Consider the following 17974-nt stretch of genomic DNA (forward strand, 5'->3'; position numbering starts at 1 on the left):
TCATTGTCTGGGTAATAGTCATATCTTTTCAAAGAATGAGAATAACAAGAACACTGGCCAATTCTTGGCTTTCACCAGAGAAATTTTTAAAATATTGGACTGGACTGAGAGGAAAGCAGGAAGTCAAGGCTGGAAACTTCTCTACTCCATTCTATCTGATAAAGCAAGCAAGAGCCCAGAATTTTCCTTCATTAGTTTGTTGGCCTCACAGGACAAACTGGAGCTCTAAGTTGCTTGGTGTGAGCAGCTGAGACTAAAGCTACACAAGTCTGTCTTTTTGCATCTGAAAGGGCTTAGGCTTGTAATAGTGCTGTGACCCTTCCAGCCTTGCAGGGAATAATGAAAATACAGCGGGCTTACATGAGCAATGAATATATCCTACATTGTTTATGTGTGGGCTTGTAATTTCATGTTAGATCTTCACTCCCTTCTAAGACTTCTAAGAAGTTTAGGCGCAGAATTAAACTGTAGATTGTGCAGCAAAAGCCTGAAAGTCTGGGAGGCTTTTTTCATGAGGTAGGTGGGGGGTTTCATTCCCAGCATATGTGGGAAGGATGTATCCAAAGTGACAGACAGGTGCCACTGCTCACAGACTGGTGGGATTCAGCTGTGGCTGCAACATTGAACTGCCAGTGCTTCTGAAATAGTTTAATCTCAGCAAATGGTTGTCAGGCTTGCTTCTCATGGTAGGGAGTGTTTAATAAAAAGCATATGAGAAGGCACATACATGTGTGCAGTTTGTTTTCTGTTTAGCAAAGAAATCTGGGATCAAGCCTCTCAAGATCCTACCCAGATGGCTGATTTAGCCCATGTGTCCTAAAGTAAACTGGAGTCTGCTTTGATTACACTGTTCTTCAGAAGGAATTCACTTTTCATACCTGGGAAATTTGTCTATGGTAATTTCAGTTTCACGTTTTGAAGGCTGAGTTTTGCTTTCCTTGCCAATGAAAGTTTGAGCCTGGTTGATGCTCATTGTAACATGACAAGTGTTCTTTCATTGGGCAAAATACAGAATACAGCTGCACATTTTATATTCATTGTGTTTTTCCAGACTTCATGTATGAGTGGTGAGCAAGGGCACACAAAGTCCTCAGAGGAAGATGAAAAAGCTTTTGTAGCAAAAACTTTTTTGAGTTATGCACACTGCTGTTCACATTTCTACAGATAAGTAGGAAGAATTTTACAGGCACCATATGAACTCTTTTCCTGCAGGTTTTATTTTTTCCTGATAAACTAAGACATTTTTATCCCCCAACTCTCAATCCAAATTAAGTTAATGTAAACTCACTGCAGCTTGATTGAAAACCAGAATACAAGTTAAAGGTAGTAATGTGTCACATCATGGCTGTTTTAATGTGGAATTGAAACTTAAATTTAAATATCTTTTGGCTTAAAAGGAAAGATTTCAAACAAAATGGAAGTGACCTTTTGAATTATGCCTGTTTTACTATATGAACATATGTACTTCTCCAGCGAAGTCTGTGGGTCAAAAGTCTGCCCATGTGTTTTGCAGAAATCTTTATATAGAGGTAATATATTGAACTTTGAAATTTGTTAGTGGAAGAATAAAAACTTAACAGGGTGATAAATGGATTTCACTTAACCGGGATGTGGTGCCCTTGTTTTATCTGTTAAATCTTGACTGCTGTACTAAGCAACATTAAATTATTTCAAATCTATTTAGGCTCTTAAAACCTAAACCAGTTAGGGATATATTATGGTTAACTGCTGATTGCTTTAATCAAATCTTATTCCTCCTGAAAATCTGTCAGGTGATTATTCAAACAATAAAAACATTCGTTTATTGCATATGCAGGTCCTGTAATTGAAAAAGTAAAATGACTAAGCACAATGTTCTTAGTAAAGCCACCAAAATAAAATACGGCCTAGAAGGGCAAGCCATGCATTTCATTAAAATATTGTTCAGTAAGCATGAAATTTATCACCCTAAGGGCTTCTTCACTCTGACAAGTGACTAAAGTGTAAAATGTCAAATACCTCTGTACTGACCAGTAACTTGCAATAACTTTAAGATTTTGTTAGTCAAACGCTAGATATACTTTCCTGTTCACAAGCTACAAGAAATGAATACTTTTCTTCCTCAGCTTCCTGTGTTACTGCTGAAGACTCACACCTACACACACAGCACATGCAAATGTCTGTGCCTTTGTGGGCTCTGGGAGATGGGAAACTGTGTGCTCACAAATGAAGATGAAAGAATGGCAGGGAGCAACCTCAGCTTGTAGAGTCATGAGAACTTGATCCATCAGTGGGGCAAGGAAGGAGTGATCCTGCTGGTTGTCCTCCTCATGATGGATAAGAGCACTTCTGTTACCCATTGCATCTAGTAAATATTCTCTAATTCTGTTACAACTTGGGCCAATCATTACCTTCCTGATGGAGAGATCTCATCATGTTGTTCTTTCAACAGCTTCTACATTTGAAACCCTCTGTTAAGACTTTGTTTAGAAAAAATCTCGTGCCCTTCAGATCTTGTAGTCATGTCTTCTGGTTCCTGTCCTTTTGATTATTTCCTCTCTGTTTTTTCTGCTTGGCTCAATTTGATGTACAGCATGCTTTGCTCACTGAAGTGTTTGACTTGAATGTTATTGTGCTTGATGAGGAATCATTTGTCATATGAGGTGATCCTCATCTCTAAAAGAACATTAGGACAAAAGTGAGAATATCTCCTTTCAACAGGATGTACTGACTTGGGTTGTGCTTCTCTGCTGGAATCCACAGGTCTTCCTAAAAAATGTGTAATCCCTTCTCTAAACCACTATCAGGAAGCAGTGTTTGAATAAATATTTGTTAGGTTTTTGGTTTTATTTCACACTGTGCTTTTGAATCCTTACAGAGAGATCCCTGTTCAGTAAACCTGTTCTCAGTGCATGGGCTGATAATATTTCTGGACCAACACTAGAAAGCTCCTGAAACCCTACTTGGGAATACTGGTTTGGAATACTCCAGCTACTCTTGACAGCAAAATTTGTGGAACCTGTTGTAATATCCTCTGAGTGTCCAACCCACTTCAGTGATGGTTTCATCAAAGTTTGACAGAGCCTGAATATATTCAGGGATGCATGGCACATCTACTGCTTATTAATAAGACTTGTGAAATCCTACATGATTGCTAATTTATTAAACCTTCAAGTGTTTCAGAGTAGGATTTCCCTGGAAGACTTCCTGAGCGACCCAATTCAGGCAATTCTACTTGTCTAGAATCAATTCTAAAATCTCTTCCTTGAACCAGAGGCCTATAACAAGCTATCCAATATGCCAAAGTACTTACACAAGGCTTTTAGAAATTCTAGGCAAAGTTAATGTCACCAAGATAACTGCCAGTTGTTCAAAGCCTCATTCACTTCATATTTTTGGTTTGCTTGCTCTTAACAGCTGTATACTTCAAACAGGTGTTGTACTTCAGATACTTAGGACTATATGCATCATTATATGACGATAACAACTTCCTGTCTGCTTTTCAAGGACTTGGGGTGGTAAAGTTGAATGGCAAGTCTATTAATTTCAACAAACTGTTACTTATAAGCACCTTGCAGACAATGAGACAGCAAAATAATTCAGGAATGAGTGTCGTATCCCTTATCAATTTCATGTGTGATAAATGGATTTAGCTGGTTGTGATGTTAGCGAAAAGAATCTCTTAAGCGTTAACTATCTTCATTGGAACTGGGGTGGAAGCCAAGCCACTATCTTGTACCAGAATAAACTGATAAGGGAAAGTATTCAGTTAAAAGTAGAGCAGTTGTTTAAAAAAATAGTCTGAAGACGTAAAACTCTTTGAAAATTTGAAATTAGGTAACACATGCAGTATTCATTCAAGCACCTGACTTTAGTTTTATAACTTTAACTCATCCCCTGGTAGACTGTTCTCCTGGTCTCCTCAATTTCTTCCCATAGATGCAAGCCTTTGACTTCTTCTGCAGCACAGAAAGAGAACATCCCTTTGAAATTTATCTAGTCAGAAACACCAAACAGCTTCAGCCAAGTGTATGTGAGCTCCCATCATCCTTTGACCTCTGCCATTAGGGATACTCCTTGCTTGGGATGCTGCTGTGGGCAATTGCCATCTCCTGGAAGATAAGCATCAAGACAGTTTTGAAAATGGAGAAATTTAATATATTATTGCAAGTAGAATCTTGCAATAATAAGTTGCAAGTTGATTAGGAGTTGACAGATCTGGAAATGTGACATCTGGAATACTGTGAGGTCAGGCTCAGCTTTCCAGAGGAGCAGTGAGAAGACTCTGCATCCATTATACTTCTAGGATCAGAGAACAGAAAGCTCTGAGAGCAGAGCTGAATCCCTGTCTTGTGGTGTGCCTGTTTCCAACAGCTGCTTCCAAACCATAAAGATGATAAAACCACAGAAAAGACCAGAGACTAGAACTCTTCTTCTGGTATTTCTTCTGCCATCTGAGCAGAACAGCAGAGATAAATCCAGACTGAATGTGAGTGGAGCAAGTTGAGGAAAAGTCAGTGATGGAACCACAAACTTTAAGCACTATAATAAAGGTGTGTGGATGACAGATTATGAATGAGAGCTATTTAACTTAAGTCTCTTCATGAAGCCCACGCTCTTTCTAGATGCTATTACTCAAGCTTAGGTAATGCTCTTGTCAGTCTGTTGAGATGCATAAGCAGGTAGCCTCAGAGCACTGAAGGCAGCATTCACTGATCAGCTCACAGCTTGGTGAGTTCTTCCTCTGTTATGTGAATAGGCCTACAGTCCCTGAGCTGAGAGGTCCTTTAATGTTAGATGCCTGTTAGACTAATTCTAAAGATTTATCTGAGCAAGATGTTGCTGTTCCTGTTTATTCTTCAAATCAGCACCCACTCTCCAAGCTGTAGTAGGTGTGCTTTTAAAATTATTAGGAGTACTCAGTCCTGAATTGAAGCTGTAGCTGTTATTTGCACCTACTCAGTCTGTGGAGTCCCTTTTATATTCCTTCCTCTGAAGATAGCTTGCACAAGCTGCACGTGTATTTTGGTGTCTCTTTAAACAATACAGGCACAAAGCCAAATTTATCTTGTCGGGTGTTCAGGTTACTACTTCTTTCTCTGAATTTCTCCCTTGGCTTTAGATTTCAGGATCTATCCAGGGTAAGAGAATGAGCAAAAGAGATTGCTTGTTCTCTGAGTGCACTTTGCGGAGAGGATCCTATCCCTTTCTGAGCATATTAGATGTCTAGTAGGATAACCTGCCACCTCAGCTGTTACACTTCAGTGTCAAACTACTTTGTGCACTTCAGTTCTGGTGTTTCCTTCATTGTTTTGCTCTTCACATATGCTGCTTTCAGTGCCTGCACACATTAAAGCAGCTCTGCCTGCTTAGAGAAATACCTGTGATATTATCTGACCACAAATTCATTCTGACTCTGAGAATGATCTGGAAAGGCACTCCAGCTGGTATGCAATTAGCCTTGCATAAAGAAACAACCACTAGATTAGCTTTGTTTTCTAAACAATCAAGCTTGTATAGGCTGAACCTCTCACTGCCCTGTTCTTTATGTCAGCAGTCCTGTATCTGTAGAATGACTCAAGTGCAATCACTTTGAATCTTACAGCTAAATTGACATTGGCTATGACTTGTTGATTTTTAAATGCCTTTTTAATGCAGAGAAACTATCCCCTTCCTAGAAGAAGCCTGCCTAGTCCTGTAGACACTATTGCAACAATGTTTTTGTTCTTATGGATATTCAAGAAAAGCTGCTTTAGCATGTGAAAGATGAACTCACTGAGGATGTTTTAGGTAATCCATCTGTGTTATCTGATAGTAACCTCCAACAAAATGCTTTTGGGAGACTAGATGCCTCTCAAACAGCATTTGCTTGTTGTTTTGGGTGGGTTGGTTTTAGTTTTGTTTGGCGGTGAGGTGGGAATAATAGCTCACAGGGGCAACCAATGTTCAAGGTATTTAAATGTACATTAGCATCTCTACTGCCTTTACAACCTGCTTGTGGTAGTCCCAGCTGCCTTGTAACAAATAGTTATAGTGCAGCTGCTGAAACCATTAACTCCTCTTAACCACTCTGCCTTGGAAACTTGTCTCTGTGGGGACTTAGAGAGGCCCAAGAGTCATGATCTGGTTGAAATGAGGATGCTTAGAGTTCCATGGATGAGATCTGCCGCCATCTCACAGTGCAGCTTTGTCCCTTGGGTTATATGTGAGTTTCCCTTGGAGAATGGCAAGCTGAGTGTTTTGCAGGAAGCATGCAAAAAAAGTTGTTGGACTGACAAAGCATGACTGAATTGTCTGTGACAGGGCTAAACCTAGACTGGGAGTTGGGTTTGCTTTCAAATATTTTCACCTGCAAGACCTTATATAGTGATTGCACTGATGTGACAGCAGGGTACAAACACTTCTCTGGTGCAGGAGTGCTGCAGGTCTCACACCAGAGTGGTCCAGATGTCTGCTGTTGAAGTGGCATGGAGGCTGGAGCTTGTGCATCCTCTAAGAGGAGAACAGCTGACAGTCATTCCCAAATTGGGTAAAAATGCCAAATTTTGCAAGTCTTTGCCAAGTATTTCATAGTTCTCTAGAGTCGCAAATGGAAGAGGTTTATGTCCTCTAAATATTGCCCTGCTAGGTGGTCTTCATGTATCAAGTCCAGCTGCCAAGCACTTGTAACCTCTTATTATTTTAGTGTACATGTCAGTAAATATCTTATCCTGACAGTTCTAACAGGGTTAGAGCTTGGCAAAACACATTCTAAAATAGCATTTTTTCATCGTCCAAAATCTAAATGTCTTGATCAAGCTGCTCTTAAATGTGGCCATCAGCTTTCTATGGGGCTGCTTATAAACCAGCTATCTAAAACATATTATTTGCAGTAAAATGGATGGTTTGCAACTTGGTCAAAATATAGTGTGTTTAATACCTGTATTTCTGTCTCCTATAAGGTGTAACTTTTACGTGGTGTGGGTTTCCTGCTTTGTTAAAAGTACTGGATGTGGAAGTTCTTACTGTATTGATCCTAAATGCTGTAAATAAGGTCTGAAATCAGTGTGGTGATGCAACTCTTTTAAGTGCTGATTTATCCATATTATTGACCAAACAGTAATTCTTTGATTTTAAGGTTTAATAGTTATTGGGTTTAAGAGGGGATTCTTAATTTTGTTTGTCTTGTTTTGTAATTATACACCTTACTTTAAATATACAGGCTGTGCATCACTGCTAGGTCAGTTCAAATGTTTATTTAAATAATTGAGAAACCAAATCGCTCTACTTCATGGCAGTGTACATAAACACGTCTGTCACACTGGTATTTGGGACAGCCTCAAAAACTGGAGCAGGGATCTGCTCAAGTGCTCCAGCAATACTTTTTATGGAGTGTGCTCTCTCAACGTTTGTTTGTAATTATTTGTTCTGCTAAAGGGAGGCGCTGGAGATGTTTACCGAAGGTGCTGCACCCTAAACCTGCAGTTTCCTCTATTAGCACTACCTCATGCATCGCAGGTGTGGGGCCAGAGGGGTGGAAAGCAGCTCTTTTACCACACCCTTTGCAGCAGGTTTAGGAGGAGGTGGTATTATTTTGGTGCCAGGAAGTAAAGTAAGAAATAAATGTTATCTCTAAACACCTTTTATTCCTTTCTTTCAGTACTGAAGTGATGAGCTCCATTTAATACTTCATCAGGGGATGTTAGAATATTTTCCTTGGCTCAGATGGAGGGAAGCTCGGCAAAGCTTATGTGGGGAAGGGAAGGAATCTCTCTCCCTTGTGCTGACAGGAAACTATTTCCAGCAATCATAATGAGTCTGCAGGTTAGGCTGTAAATGCTGATTTCTTTACCAAGCAATCACGGTGATGAGGTTCCCCTTTGATCTGTGAGTCCACTCAAACAAGGCAAAATGAGAGCACTTAGTGCAAGATGATATAACCAGTTACCTATATTTGTTTACAAACCCTTTGGAGAATCTGTAACGTGAGAAACCCTCTTCTGACATGTTTTGGTTTTTCTCTGAGGGAGTAATTATTTCCTCAGACTTAGTAAAATCCGGTCAAAACCTGACTTCTACATCTTTGTTGGAGGGTGAACAAAATTCTAGGGATGTTTTCAAAAGCTTCCTTTAACAGAGTTTTCTGAGATTGAATGATGGTAATGCGTTTAGGGACTGGTAATTGAAGATAATTCCAATGAATTAGACTTTGCAGACATTAATGATATGCTAGAGGAAGTCAGCTTATGAAGATCTATGCTGTGCTCTTTTTTTGTCTTGATCTATTGAATAGCTTCTGTAATTGTCTATTACATATTCTGTCAGTATTTGGGTTTCTTAAGTATTTGCAGCCTGAAGAAACCAGCCTGTGAATTTTCAGGCAGTGAATATGATTAGTTTAAATGCCAGTATGTGAAAATAATGTGCTTTTCACAGTAGCATCTGCAAGGGAAGTCTAACTTTGCAGGTACAGACTAAGTAATCAGTCCTGGCTTGACTATTTTTATGGATGAATATTCATGCAAAACTCTAGTCTTAACCTATTATAGAAAGTATTTCATATTCTGGAGAATCAGCAAAGGTTGCTCTGGTGTATTCCATTTTCCCCACTGCAATCAGGAGGACAGCCTTGGTGAAAGAACTTGCAAAAAAAAATGCTACTGGCAACGATGTCCTGATAGGATTATTCTTGCACCACCAGTCGTGCTGGGTTAGACATTGCCCTTCTTCCAGCAGGAAGGTGGGATTGGTGCAGTTAATCCACTTGGTTATGTATTAAGATGTTAGCTGATGATAGCCTTAATTTTGTTTTCCTCTGTTGTTCTACTTCATAGAGACAGAGGGACCAAATCCATTTAATTCTGATAGGAGATAACATTTGGGGTCAACATGGTTTAAAAACTTGAGGATCTTTTAATAGGACATTCCAAGCTGGACCACAGCTTTAGCTCAGGCCAGACTGAAGTTTGCGCCTATCTGACTAAATCAGTGAGTTTTCTTAGTGGCTTGCAGCAGTGTCAGCCCATAACAGCATGTTTGCACACTGGCCTGAGTGATCTTGTCCCCATGAGGTTTTGAGTTTTGTGCTTTTGTGATGACTTGGTTGTTAGCTTTTGGTTTTGAAAGCTGTTAGTGCTTGCTGTCTTGCCCTTTACCTAATTTTGGGTGTAGAACCTGATAATTGGAGATGCAGCCATCACAAATCAGGCATGTCTATGTCTTTGCTGTGCTGGCTTCTTAGTGCCTGTTTTCTCCCCAGCATCCCTGGTCTCAGCTGTTACATTTCCCATTAGCTCTGAGGGCTTCTCTACTGCTATTTATGCACGTACTCCCTTAGCTGTTTACTTGTTTCGTGTATCTGTATTAATAAACATGAAGGTAATGTGAGTATATGTGACTTTTTTACCTATCAGTAAATCAAAATACAAGTCAAATCAGATAATGCCACCTCTCCAGTTTAACAAAATGAAGTATTTCCTACTGAAAACAGCAGCAGCCGTGATTTAACAATGTAATCTGATCTAATATTAGTAACAGGCTGTGCCTTTGGGGAGCAGTATAATATCCAATTCACTGAATTAAAATCTGTCTCACATTAAATTCTGGATCCCTCTTAAAAAGATGGCTTCCCAGAATTGTTTCAGTAATTGCATAAAGACCCATGATTTCCTACATATTCTTCCCAGTAATGAATGGAGAAATTATGTTGGCCCCCAAAATACAAATAATGATGAAATAGTGCTGTCTTTCAAAGCTGTTCTTCCTGATGTCACAAGCACCTTCACCAGTCCACCTTACCTCTTGAGCTTTCTATTCCCTCATGTGTCTGGGCAGGAAAATTCCCATCAGGGGAGTTTGTCATGCCCTGATTGCCATCTCTGACTGCATCACCACCTCTTCCAGCAGGAGCCAAAATCTTACTCTTGGTCATTTTCCAAATAAGCTGTGAGGGGGTGGAAAGAGGGTCCCAAGAAAGCCAAGGGGGTTCTAGTCAAGGCCATGCATTATGGAAAGAAGGAAGCAGGAAACCCTGTGGAAGATTTAACTTAGGCAGGGCTGGAGTTTGTAAAGCCTGTATATGTCAGGCTTTAATAATTTCTGGAATTTTGTATACATACCAAGGAAAGGGTGCAACACGTTTTCATTAACCCTTCCAAAATCAAGCTGTTCACACCCTTCCTTTTATGTTTTGAATCGTGGTTTGGATATTTATTTGTTGGGGAAGTAGAGGATGTCAGATGTTCAGTGTTAAGAGTAGAAAAGCTGCCAGCATCATCTGCTTCTCTTAGATTAATTTGTATTTGAAACATCGTGTTTTGGCTTAAACAGCAAGGTTGTAAAAGACATCAATGGACTTTCAGTGTGTGAAGAGTCCTGAAGGCGGGCAAAAGTTTGTGTTGGAAGAAGTGGGGAAAATGCTGTTTCTCCGTGTGAGGTGGATTGCTTCATATTGTTTTAATTCACAATGTGATGCAGAATGACTTACCCCTGCCCAGACCTTGCTTCTGTGGCCTAAATTGTGTGGTAGCTTCAAAAGTAGGTCATGATGCAAAAGCACTGTGCTGTTTCCAGTGGCTCTAGTGGCTCTTTTCTCTCCTTTTTTTTTTTTCTTTTTATTTTTTTTTTCTTTCTTCTTTCCCCCTCCAAATCTCAGGTTTCAGGATGAACTTGCTAAGAATCTGACCTGCAGTCACTATTAGTCATAAGGTTGCTTGGACATGATGTCCTTGTAGAAGAAGCTGGCTTATGCTGTTGTGTTTCAATGCCTTTGATTACCTAAATGATGAATTAGATGTTAGGACATGTCAAATGTGGTTCTTTATTGCACCCAGTTAGCCTTAACCTTTTTCCTTTGGCAGGTTTTAGTGATTCACAACAGGCCAGTCTGGTGTAATGTAAGACTGTTTTAAAGTGAGAAGTTGACTTTCAGGATCTGGAGGTAACATAGCTCATATATGGAAATGTTGTTAAGTAATACATGATACAATCGATTTAAAAAAAAAAATATTCCTGAGCAAGTGTAGTCTTCTCCCTCTGATAGGGTTAATACAGTTCTCTTTTTAGAAAGTAGTAGCTACAAAACTTTCAATGTTTGCATTTAGCTGTCAGAAGTCTTAATGGGAACTGAAACAACTGCCTGCCTGTAATTGATGCTGTTTTGAACCAAAGGCCTTATGACTCACCTATACAGAAAGTCACAGAGTTTGTCTGCACCTTTATGATGGAACAACTTCATCAGATCACAGAAGGATACAGCCCTTCCTCTGAACTTCGAGTAGGGTAGTTGAGCACATTTATCCTGCTGAGCCAAAACTTCCAGGTATGTGTTCTAGGTGCTTTTCTTCCTAGTGCAGTGACTGAACACTTGAGTATTGGCATGGGCCAAAAAACATCCCTTCTCACCAGTTCTATTACTGTAAATAGCAGCTAATTATTAGCAACAGAGCCACAAAACTGCCAGGGAGAAGATAACTGCGTGTTGGCCAAGCAAGTGGTGTTCTGCCTTGCATCTGGCAAGGAGAATACAAGAGAGCTCTCCCAGCATGCCTGAGGTTCCTTCTGCCTTCTGCACAGCAGGTGTCTGGAGCTGGGCAGATGAGTTTGCTTTTTGACCTTGTAGCTGCAGGGACCCACCAACACCTCCTTTCCTCTGTGAGCTGCAATTTCACTTTGGCTTTGGGTATTGCTGCCCAAAGGGTCACTTCCAGCTGCTCCTGTGCCTCCCTGTTATGATGGTATGGATCGCTGTAGCCAACAGGGTTTTATGAAGGATATTTCTTTAGCTACTTGGACATGTTTTTGTCAACTTTGTTTTCAGCCTGGATCAGTTACAGTGTCTGGTTTGCTGCTGTGCTGCTGGTGTGGCTGCACAGGAAGCAGTGGGAGTAAGGAACAAGGGGCAAAGAAAAGGAAGAACAGAATGGTGCTCTTAGGGGAAGTACTTGTTTATACCAGCTTAAAGAATGAGAAACCTAGAGTGTAAGCAGTGGAATAAGCAGGTAATGTATTTTATGTGATATTTCTTTACAAAATCAGTTGCTTGATCTTACAGAGTAGTTTTTAATATATTTTGAGATTGGACAAGGCTTTGTAAGGTGGTGCAGCCACCTTGCAGAGGGATTGAAGGTCAGCCTTGCCTTTAAGAACTGCTCTTTTACAGCAGTATTCTCTTTGTCTGTTAGTGTGGTGGAGCACAGAGCATTTGAACTCAAAACACCAGCAATTATGCTTGGATGAAAGCCATTTTACTCTTGAAAAGGCACAAGCCCAAATGATGTGTTCTTTCACAAGCCAGTCAGATGCTGAAGCATAACCCATTGTCCACTTTGCATTGAATTGTGGAAGGAATAATAAGTGATGTTTGTCTGCAACACTGCGGTAGAAGTGCTCAGCCAAACACTTACTCAACCTGAAGAAAAGACAAATAAACTCAGAATGCCTTTCTTTCTATGCTAATATTAAAGCTAAACTTAAATCAATCTAGATAACTCTTCAAGATATGGCCAGACTACTTGAAAACCTGAGCATAAACCAACTTGTCAGAAAAGTATTTGACAAATAAATGGAATGACTGGGCACTTACAGGCTTGTCAATCTGATATGATTCACAGGTGAAATAGTGTGGTTGCTAGCATGGGTGTCTGTGAGATGCACTCATTGAAGCATTGGAGGACGATAAGTTGTAAGGCTCTGGGAGGAACAAAAATCTTCTCCTATTAGACTGGCAGCTTGTGCAGTCTTACACTTTTTTTTCCAAGTAAACATTTGAATATTTCATGAAGAATTACACCTACCTGGGGTTTATTTGTTGTTTGGGGCTTTTTGATGTGTTGAGCGGAATGGATCATTGACAGGTCCTAATGTGACAATGACAACTGTGACCAGAATTATTAAAGCCTATTTAAATTCTGTAATGACTGATAAATTGATTCTTAGCTATTTTCCCTTATGAAGGTAGTGATAAATGAAAAGTCATTGTATGCAATGATGGCTCAAGGTGTCTCTTCATCCTTCATTTCCTCATCAAGAAGGTAAAATTCTTTTAAACCACAGAATCTTTGAGTTAAGAGTATTTCCAACATCATTAAAAAATAATTCTGTGAGCAAAACTGAATGCAGCTCTTCATGATTTGAGATAGCTTTGGTCAGTCTGTATCCTTGCATGTAAAAGAGAGTAATGATAATGAAGAGGCAGATCTTGAAGACAGGAGATAACTACATGAATGACTGGAAGTTAATGCAATAAACTTCAAAGAAGAGGATGAGATAAGGGGTAGTTTCTCTGTTCAATCCTCTCCTTTTTTTCCTTAGATATTCAGTAGTGTTGGACAGAAGTATTTCCATCGTTTTCAGTTTGCTCATTCCAGTTTTTCATAGGCTGTGCTTATTTTTCTCAGTGTCTTGGGTTTTTTTAATTAGTGCATATCACCTCTTCTGAGATTATTTCTTACACCAGTAAATGCCTGAGGGAATGTCCAATGGCTTTAAAGATTTGAAATCTTCTCATGGTATCCAGTTGGGCCCATTTAACACTTTTCTACTTCCCAGCTTTATTACAGCTCAAAAAAATACATTTGTGATTACCTGAAATGTGCTGTGTACTCCACAACTTACAGTCATATGCTTTGGCACTGGTTCAGAAATTCTAGTTACTTGTCAAACAGTGCATTCCAATTCCTTGTTAGCAAGAGAGATCTGGAAACATGCATCAAAAATAGTTCAGTCTTAAACGATTTGGGCAGGATCACTGTTAACCTCATTTTATTTAGGTATTGATGGGTGTGCTACCAGTCTGCTGACCTCCAGATGGTGGCATCACAAATGCAGGAACACTGCTTGTCAAACCCCTAAGTCCTGAACTTAAAAACACACTGAGATGTGTGATAGAAGTCATTTGCCTGAGGCATCATGTTGGATAATTATGTAGCATGAGCTCTTTGTGCATCCTAAGCATCACAGTGCTCCCTAGGGAAAAGAAAACCATAGAATTTTGTGGACTACAGATATGACCTATATAACACTTCCTCTTCTTTGGCAAACCCTGAGGAAAGGCAGTGATTTTCCTTTGGTTCTTTGATGGTTCACAGGCTCTGTCTATGAAGAGTACCTATTTGGGGCTCAGGATTATTGACTTGTCAAGCCTGTAACATGTTTTGTGTTTGACACAGTCATATTATGCCTCAGTGGAAGGTAGGTAGTAAAAGTATAACAAAGATAAGATTGCAAGCAATTTGAGAAGCTTTATAAAATTTTGCTTACAGATTAGGTTTTGGACTATATTACTCATCTGTTTTGTTGTAATATTAACTATTGCTTTATGTTTTTGTCATTGCTAAAATATAGCCAAAGGTCAGAGTAAAATATGTGCAATTAAACTGACAAAGAGACAGTGTCATCAGTCCCCTCCCCCCATAAACACTCGGCAAGATCAGAAATATTTCTGTATCTAAAGTTCTCTTCACACCCAACCTGTGTACAATGCCCAACAGGAATTCCTTCCCATGAATGAAATTCTTCATTCTACTGCTTTATTTGTTGTTAGTTATGAAAATACCCTCAAAAACCAGCCATGAAAAACAATTAGTGCTGGATGCAGACATCAGAAAATTCTGCATTGGTATTTTAATCCAGCTTCTCTTCAGGTGCCATTTACTTTGGAGTTCTTTGCTGCATAAAAGCCTCTGTTATATTTATTTCCATCAGGTAAATGAATTTGTCTCCCTCTTTGAGAAGAAAAAATGCCAGTATTCAATCTCGCCAAATTCAAAATGAACTTGGAAAAAAAGAAGCAGAATATGTATCACTCTAAAATGAACATGAACACAACTGAGCAGGGCTTAGGAAAGAACTGCAGACCTTTCTGAGAGGCTCTTGTTATTCTCTGGCTCTTGTATTAGATGTGCACTTGGAGTCAGATGAAAGTGCTGCAGGAAGTCTAGCATTATGCTTACCACAAAATTGACATAATGGAACAGTAATTCTCTGTTCTTTTAGATAAAACCTGTCCATTGTGCCTCCTCCTATTGCACTTGAACACTGTAACTGCTTTTTCTGGCATGTTTAAAATATGCTGTTCTTATCTGTGTCAATTACAGCTTCAAAGTCTACCTCCATCTACCACCCATTATTCCTGGCTCTTAAATTATGTGATCACTCCACATCGTCTTCCACTTCAGGAATAACTTTTTCAGTCATCCCTTAAGAGCCTTGCTCAAATGGGCTAAATCTCTGATATCTGCTTTTTTCCTGCCTCTTTATCCTTTCATAGGACAAATGCTCCTGGCTTGGTGTCATCCTTCTTGCCATGTGCAGGCTGCTGCAGTGCATCACAGAATATTCTTGAGTGATGAACTGCCTTCCTCAGTGCCTCACCCTGGAACTGCATAGGGAAGGAGAATTAAATCCTTCACAGGAGGGGAAATCAGGCATGAGAAAACAGTAGAGACTTTAAACCAGATTGTGCAGGAGAGTAATCCATGACCCTTAGTCTGTAATGCAATGTACATGTTCTGCTGAGTTTTGGATAATAAGAGCTAATGTGTGTACTTTCAAATTCTACTGAATGTCGTGATGCCTGAGTCTGCTAGCAGTTAAACGTTTTATGACTAGTCTGTAATTAAAATAATTGCCCCTACTCCAGAACATGTATTTTGTAGGCTTTACTCACTCAGAACTTGTGTTATGTAAGGTGGATGGGTTTTTTTATTACACAGCGTATTTTACATTTATGATAAACTACTTACATCTTAATATCTGTTAATTCTGAGTGGGTAGAGAAATGCTTTCCAAGTCCTTTTTGTTCTGAGCTATTTAATTCTTATAGATAAAAACTTGAACTTAAAACTTGGTGTACACTACTAGTTCAGTAAGTCATTTTAACATTCTTGTGGAATTTAAATAAAAATAAAATTTTAACAATATTTTGTTCTTGAGGTAAAATAAAATTTTAGTATTATTTTGTTCTTGAGGTGATCAAATGTGAGAATTCCAGTTATCTTGGGGAGTCTGGAAGAAGAAAAGATGTGTACCAAAAAAGATGCTTTTGAATTGAAGAATAAAATATGTGCAATAAACAACTCTCAGAAGGGTGTCAGCAGGAGGGATTAGTGCTCAAGATGGTGTTCTCAGGATGCACGTTTAGTAGAACAGTGTCTCAGGTCCCACTGAAACAGAGCTGCTCTTGTGATGTGCTTTGAACACCAAACATGGCATCTGTTTCCTAAGGCTCAGTTTTAGGCTCACTACTTAATGATCTGGTATGTGCTCAAGCCCACAAAGAGTTTTTGTTGCCACAACTGAAGAGACAGGGAATTGCAGTGTGGGGACTTCTACTGAGGCCAGCTTTGCTGCCAGAGACAGCATTTCATGGAACCATATCCCTGAGGGGTTTTGTCCTGGGGTCACAGCTCAGTCACCCTGTGTGCAGAGATGTAAACATTCATCCTTCTAATACAAACTTTATGTAATCTGACTTTTTATGAGATTCTTCTCCTAAGTGCTTAAACACGTTTTGATTGGCATGGTGCAGTATTTGTACATCTGCTCAGATTTCATCTATGGCACAAAGGAGGGGAAGGTACAGAAGAAGCTTGTCTTACCTGATTAGAATATATTTTAATAATTTTAATGTGGAAGATTCTGTGCCATTCTGCTTTCACTAATTTCAGCAGCCTCACAGGATGTAGGAGTAAGATGATCTGATCTTGTGTGCAGAAAGAAGATGAATTCATATGTTGTGTATATCTTCATTAAAGTTTAAATATTTAAATATCAATCCTTAGTTATATTCATCATGGCTTATTTTGCTCATGCTTCCTTGAGAAATACCTTCAGTATAAAATGGTGTGATAGTTACTGCAAAGTAACTTGCAGCTTCCAAAAGTCTAAATGGAGATGTGTGTGTGACCATGGTAATTGATGAATCATCTTCCTGGCATAGAACTGGAATATCCTATGCTGTTTCTGAAATGTAACCTGCTTTAAATTTCCCAGAATTTTAATCTTGTGCTCGGTGTTCTGAGGATCTTGGACAAGTACCCTGACATTCTTCTGTGGCTTTGTGTAGGACCACAAACCAGAGGAACTGGAGTACAGTAAAGTATCATTTAAATACAAGGCATAACTGCTTTTCAATGGAAAGTGCAGAGGTAGGAGGGAACGTGGAATAAAGGACCCTATGCTAGGCAAGGACAATGGAAAGCATGAAACAGGAAATAGGTTATATGGTTAAGGGGGGGGACACAATATCCTGAAAAAGCCTATTGAAATTTTTAAATGCTTGCTTTTTGTTGCAGATTAATCAGCCACTCGATGGGGATTAACAGTGGAGCACCTCTTTGTGTCGCCTTTCCACCTCTGTGTAGCACGAATAACAACTTCAGCACTTCTTCAATAATAATTATGAAACTGGTATTAACTGAATGGCAATTATGGATTTTTAACTCTAACTCACAGTAAACCAGCAAGCCATATGTTGAAATTCTTACCAAATAGCTTTTCATTCTTAATGTCTCGTATCTATACAAGAAGTTGCAAGATACCTGTTTGTACAAGAGGAATATAAGCATTACTTGCCTGAGGAACAGAAGCTGAAAGAGAAGACACCCTAACTTGTTCGTGGAGTTATGGTAGTATTATTTATATAGATATAACAAATATATATATTTTTTATGGTAATGAAAATGGCTCCTCAGAATGCTGATTCAGAATCTATGCAAGTTCAAGATCTACCTGTGGCACAGCTTCAGAAACCAGAAAACAAGGAGAATGAAAGTAGGGAGGAGACCATTAGTGAAGGATCCATCGACCGGATACCGATACGCCTGTGGGTGATGCATGGTGCAGTAATGTTTGGCAGGGAATTTTGTTATGCCATGGAGACAGCTTTGGTAACACCTGTATTGTTACAGATTGGTAAGTAATTCTCATTTCTGTGAGTCAGAGCTTTCTATATATTTTTGCATTGATTGAAGCCAGGCAAAGACGGAAGATGCATCTGCCAACTAAAGGTACACAA

At 39.4% G+C, this 17974-nt stretch overlaps 1 protein-coding gene across 5 annotated transcripts in view; it reads left to right on the plus strand.

Annotated features, from left to right (window-relative positions):
* Positions 1-17974, plus strand: part of SLC45A4 (solute carrier family 45 member 4) — an 84773-nt gene that overhangs the window by 30760 nt on the left and 36039 nt on the right. For 4 of the 5 annotated variants that reach the window (XM_068179877.1, XM_068179873.1, XM_068179866.1 and 1 more), the window contains one exon: positions 17253-17871. In XM_068179877.1, the coding sequence (XP_068035978.1) occupies positions 17628-17871 (244 nt within the window). In that variant the 5' untranslated portion in view covers positions 17253-17627. Of the gene's footprint in view, positions 1-16932; positions 17106-17252; positions 17872-17974 lie in introns of those variants that run through there. The other variant, XM_068179881.1, reaches the window with a different exon arrangement.

Source organism: Anomalospiza imberbis, chromosome 1 (assembly GCF_031753505.1).
Source record: "Anomalospiza imberbis isolate Cuckoo-Finch-1a 21T00152 chromosome 1, ASM3175350v1, whole genome shotgun sequence".
Lineage (NCBI taxonomy): Eukaryota > Metazoa > Chordata > Aves > Passeriformes > Viduidae > Anomalospiza > Anomalospiza imberbis.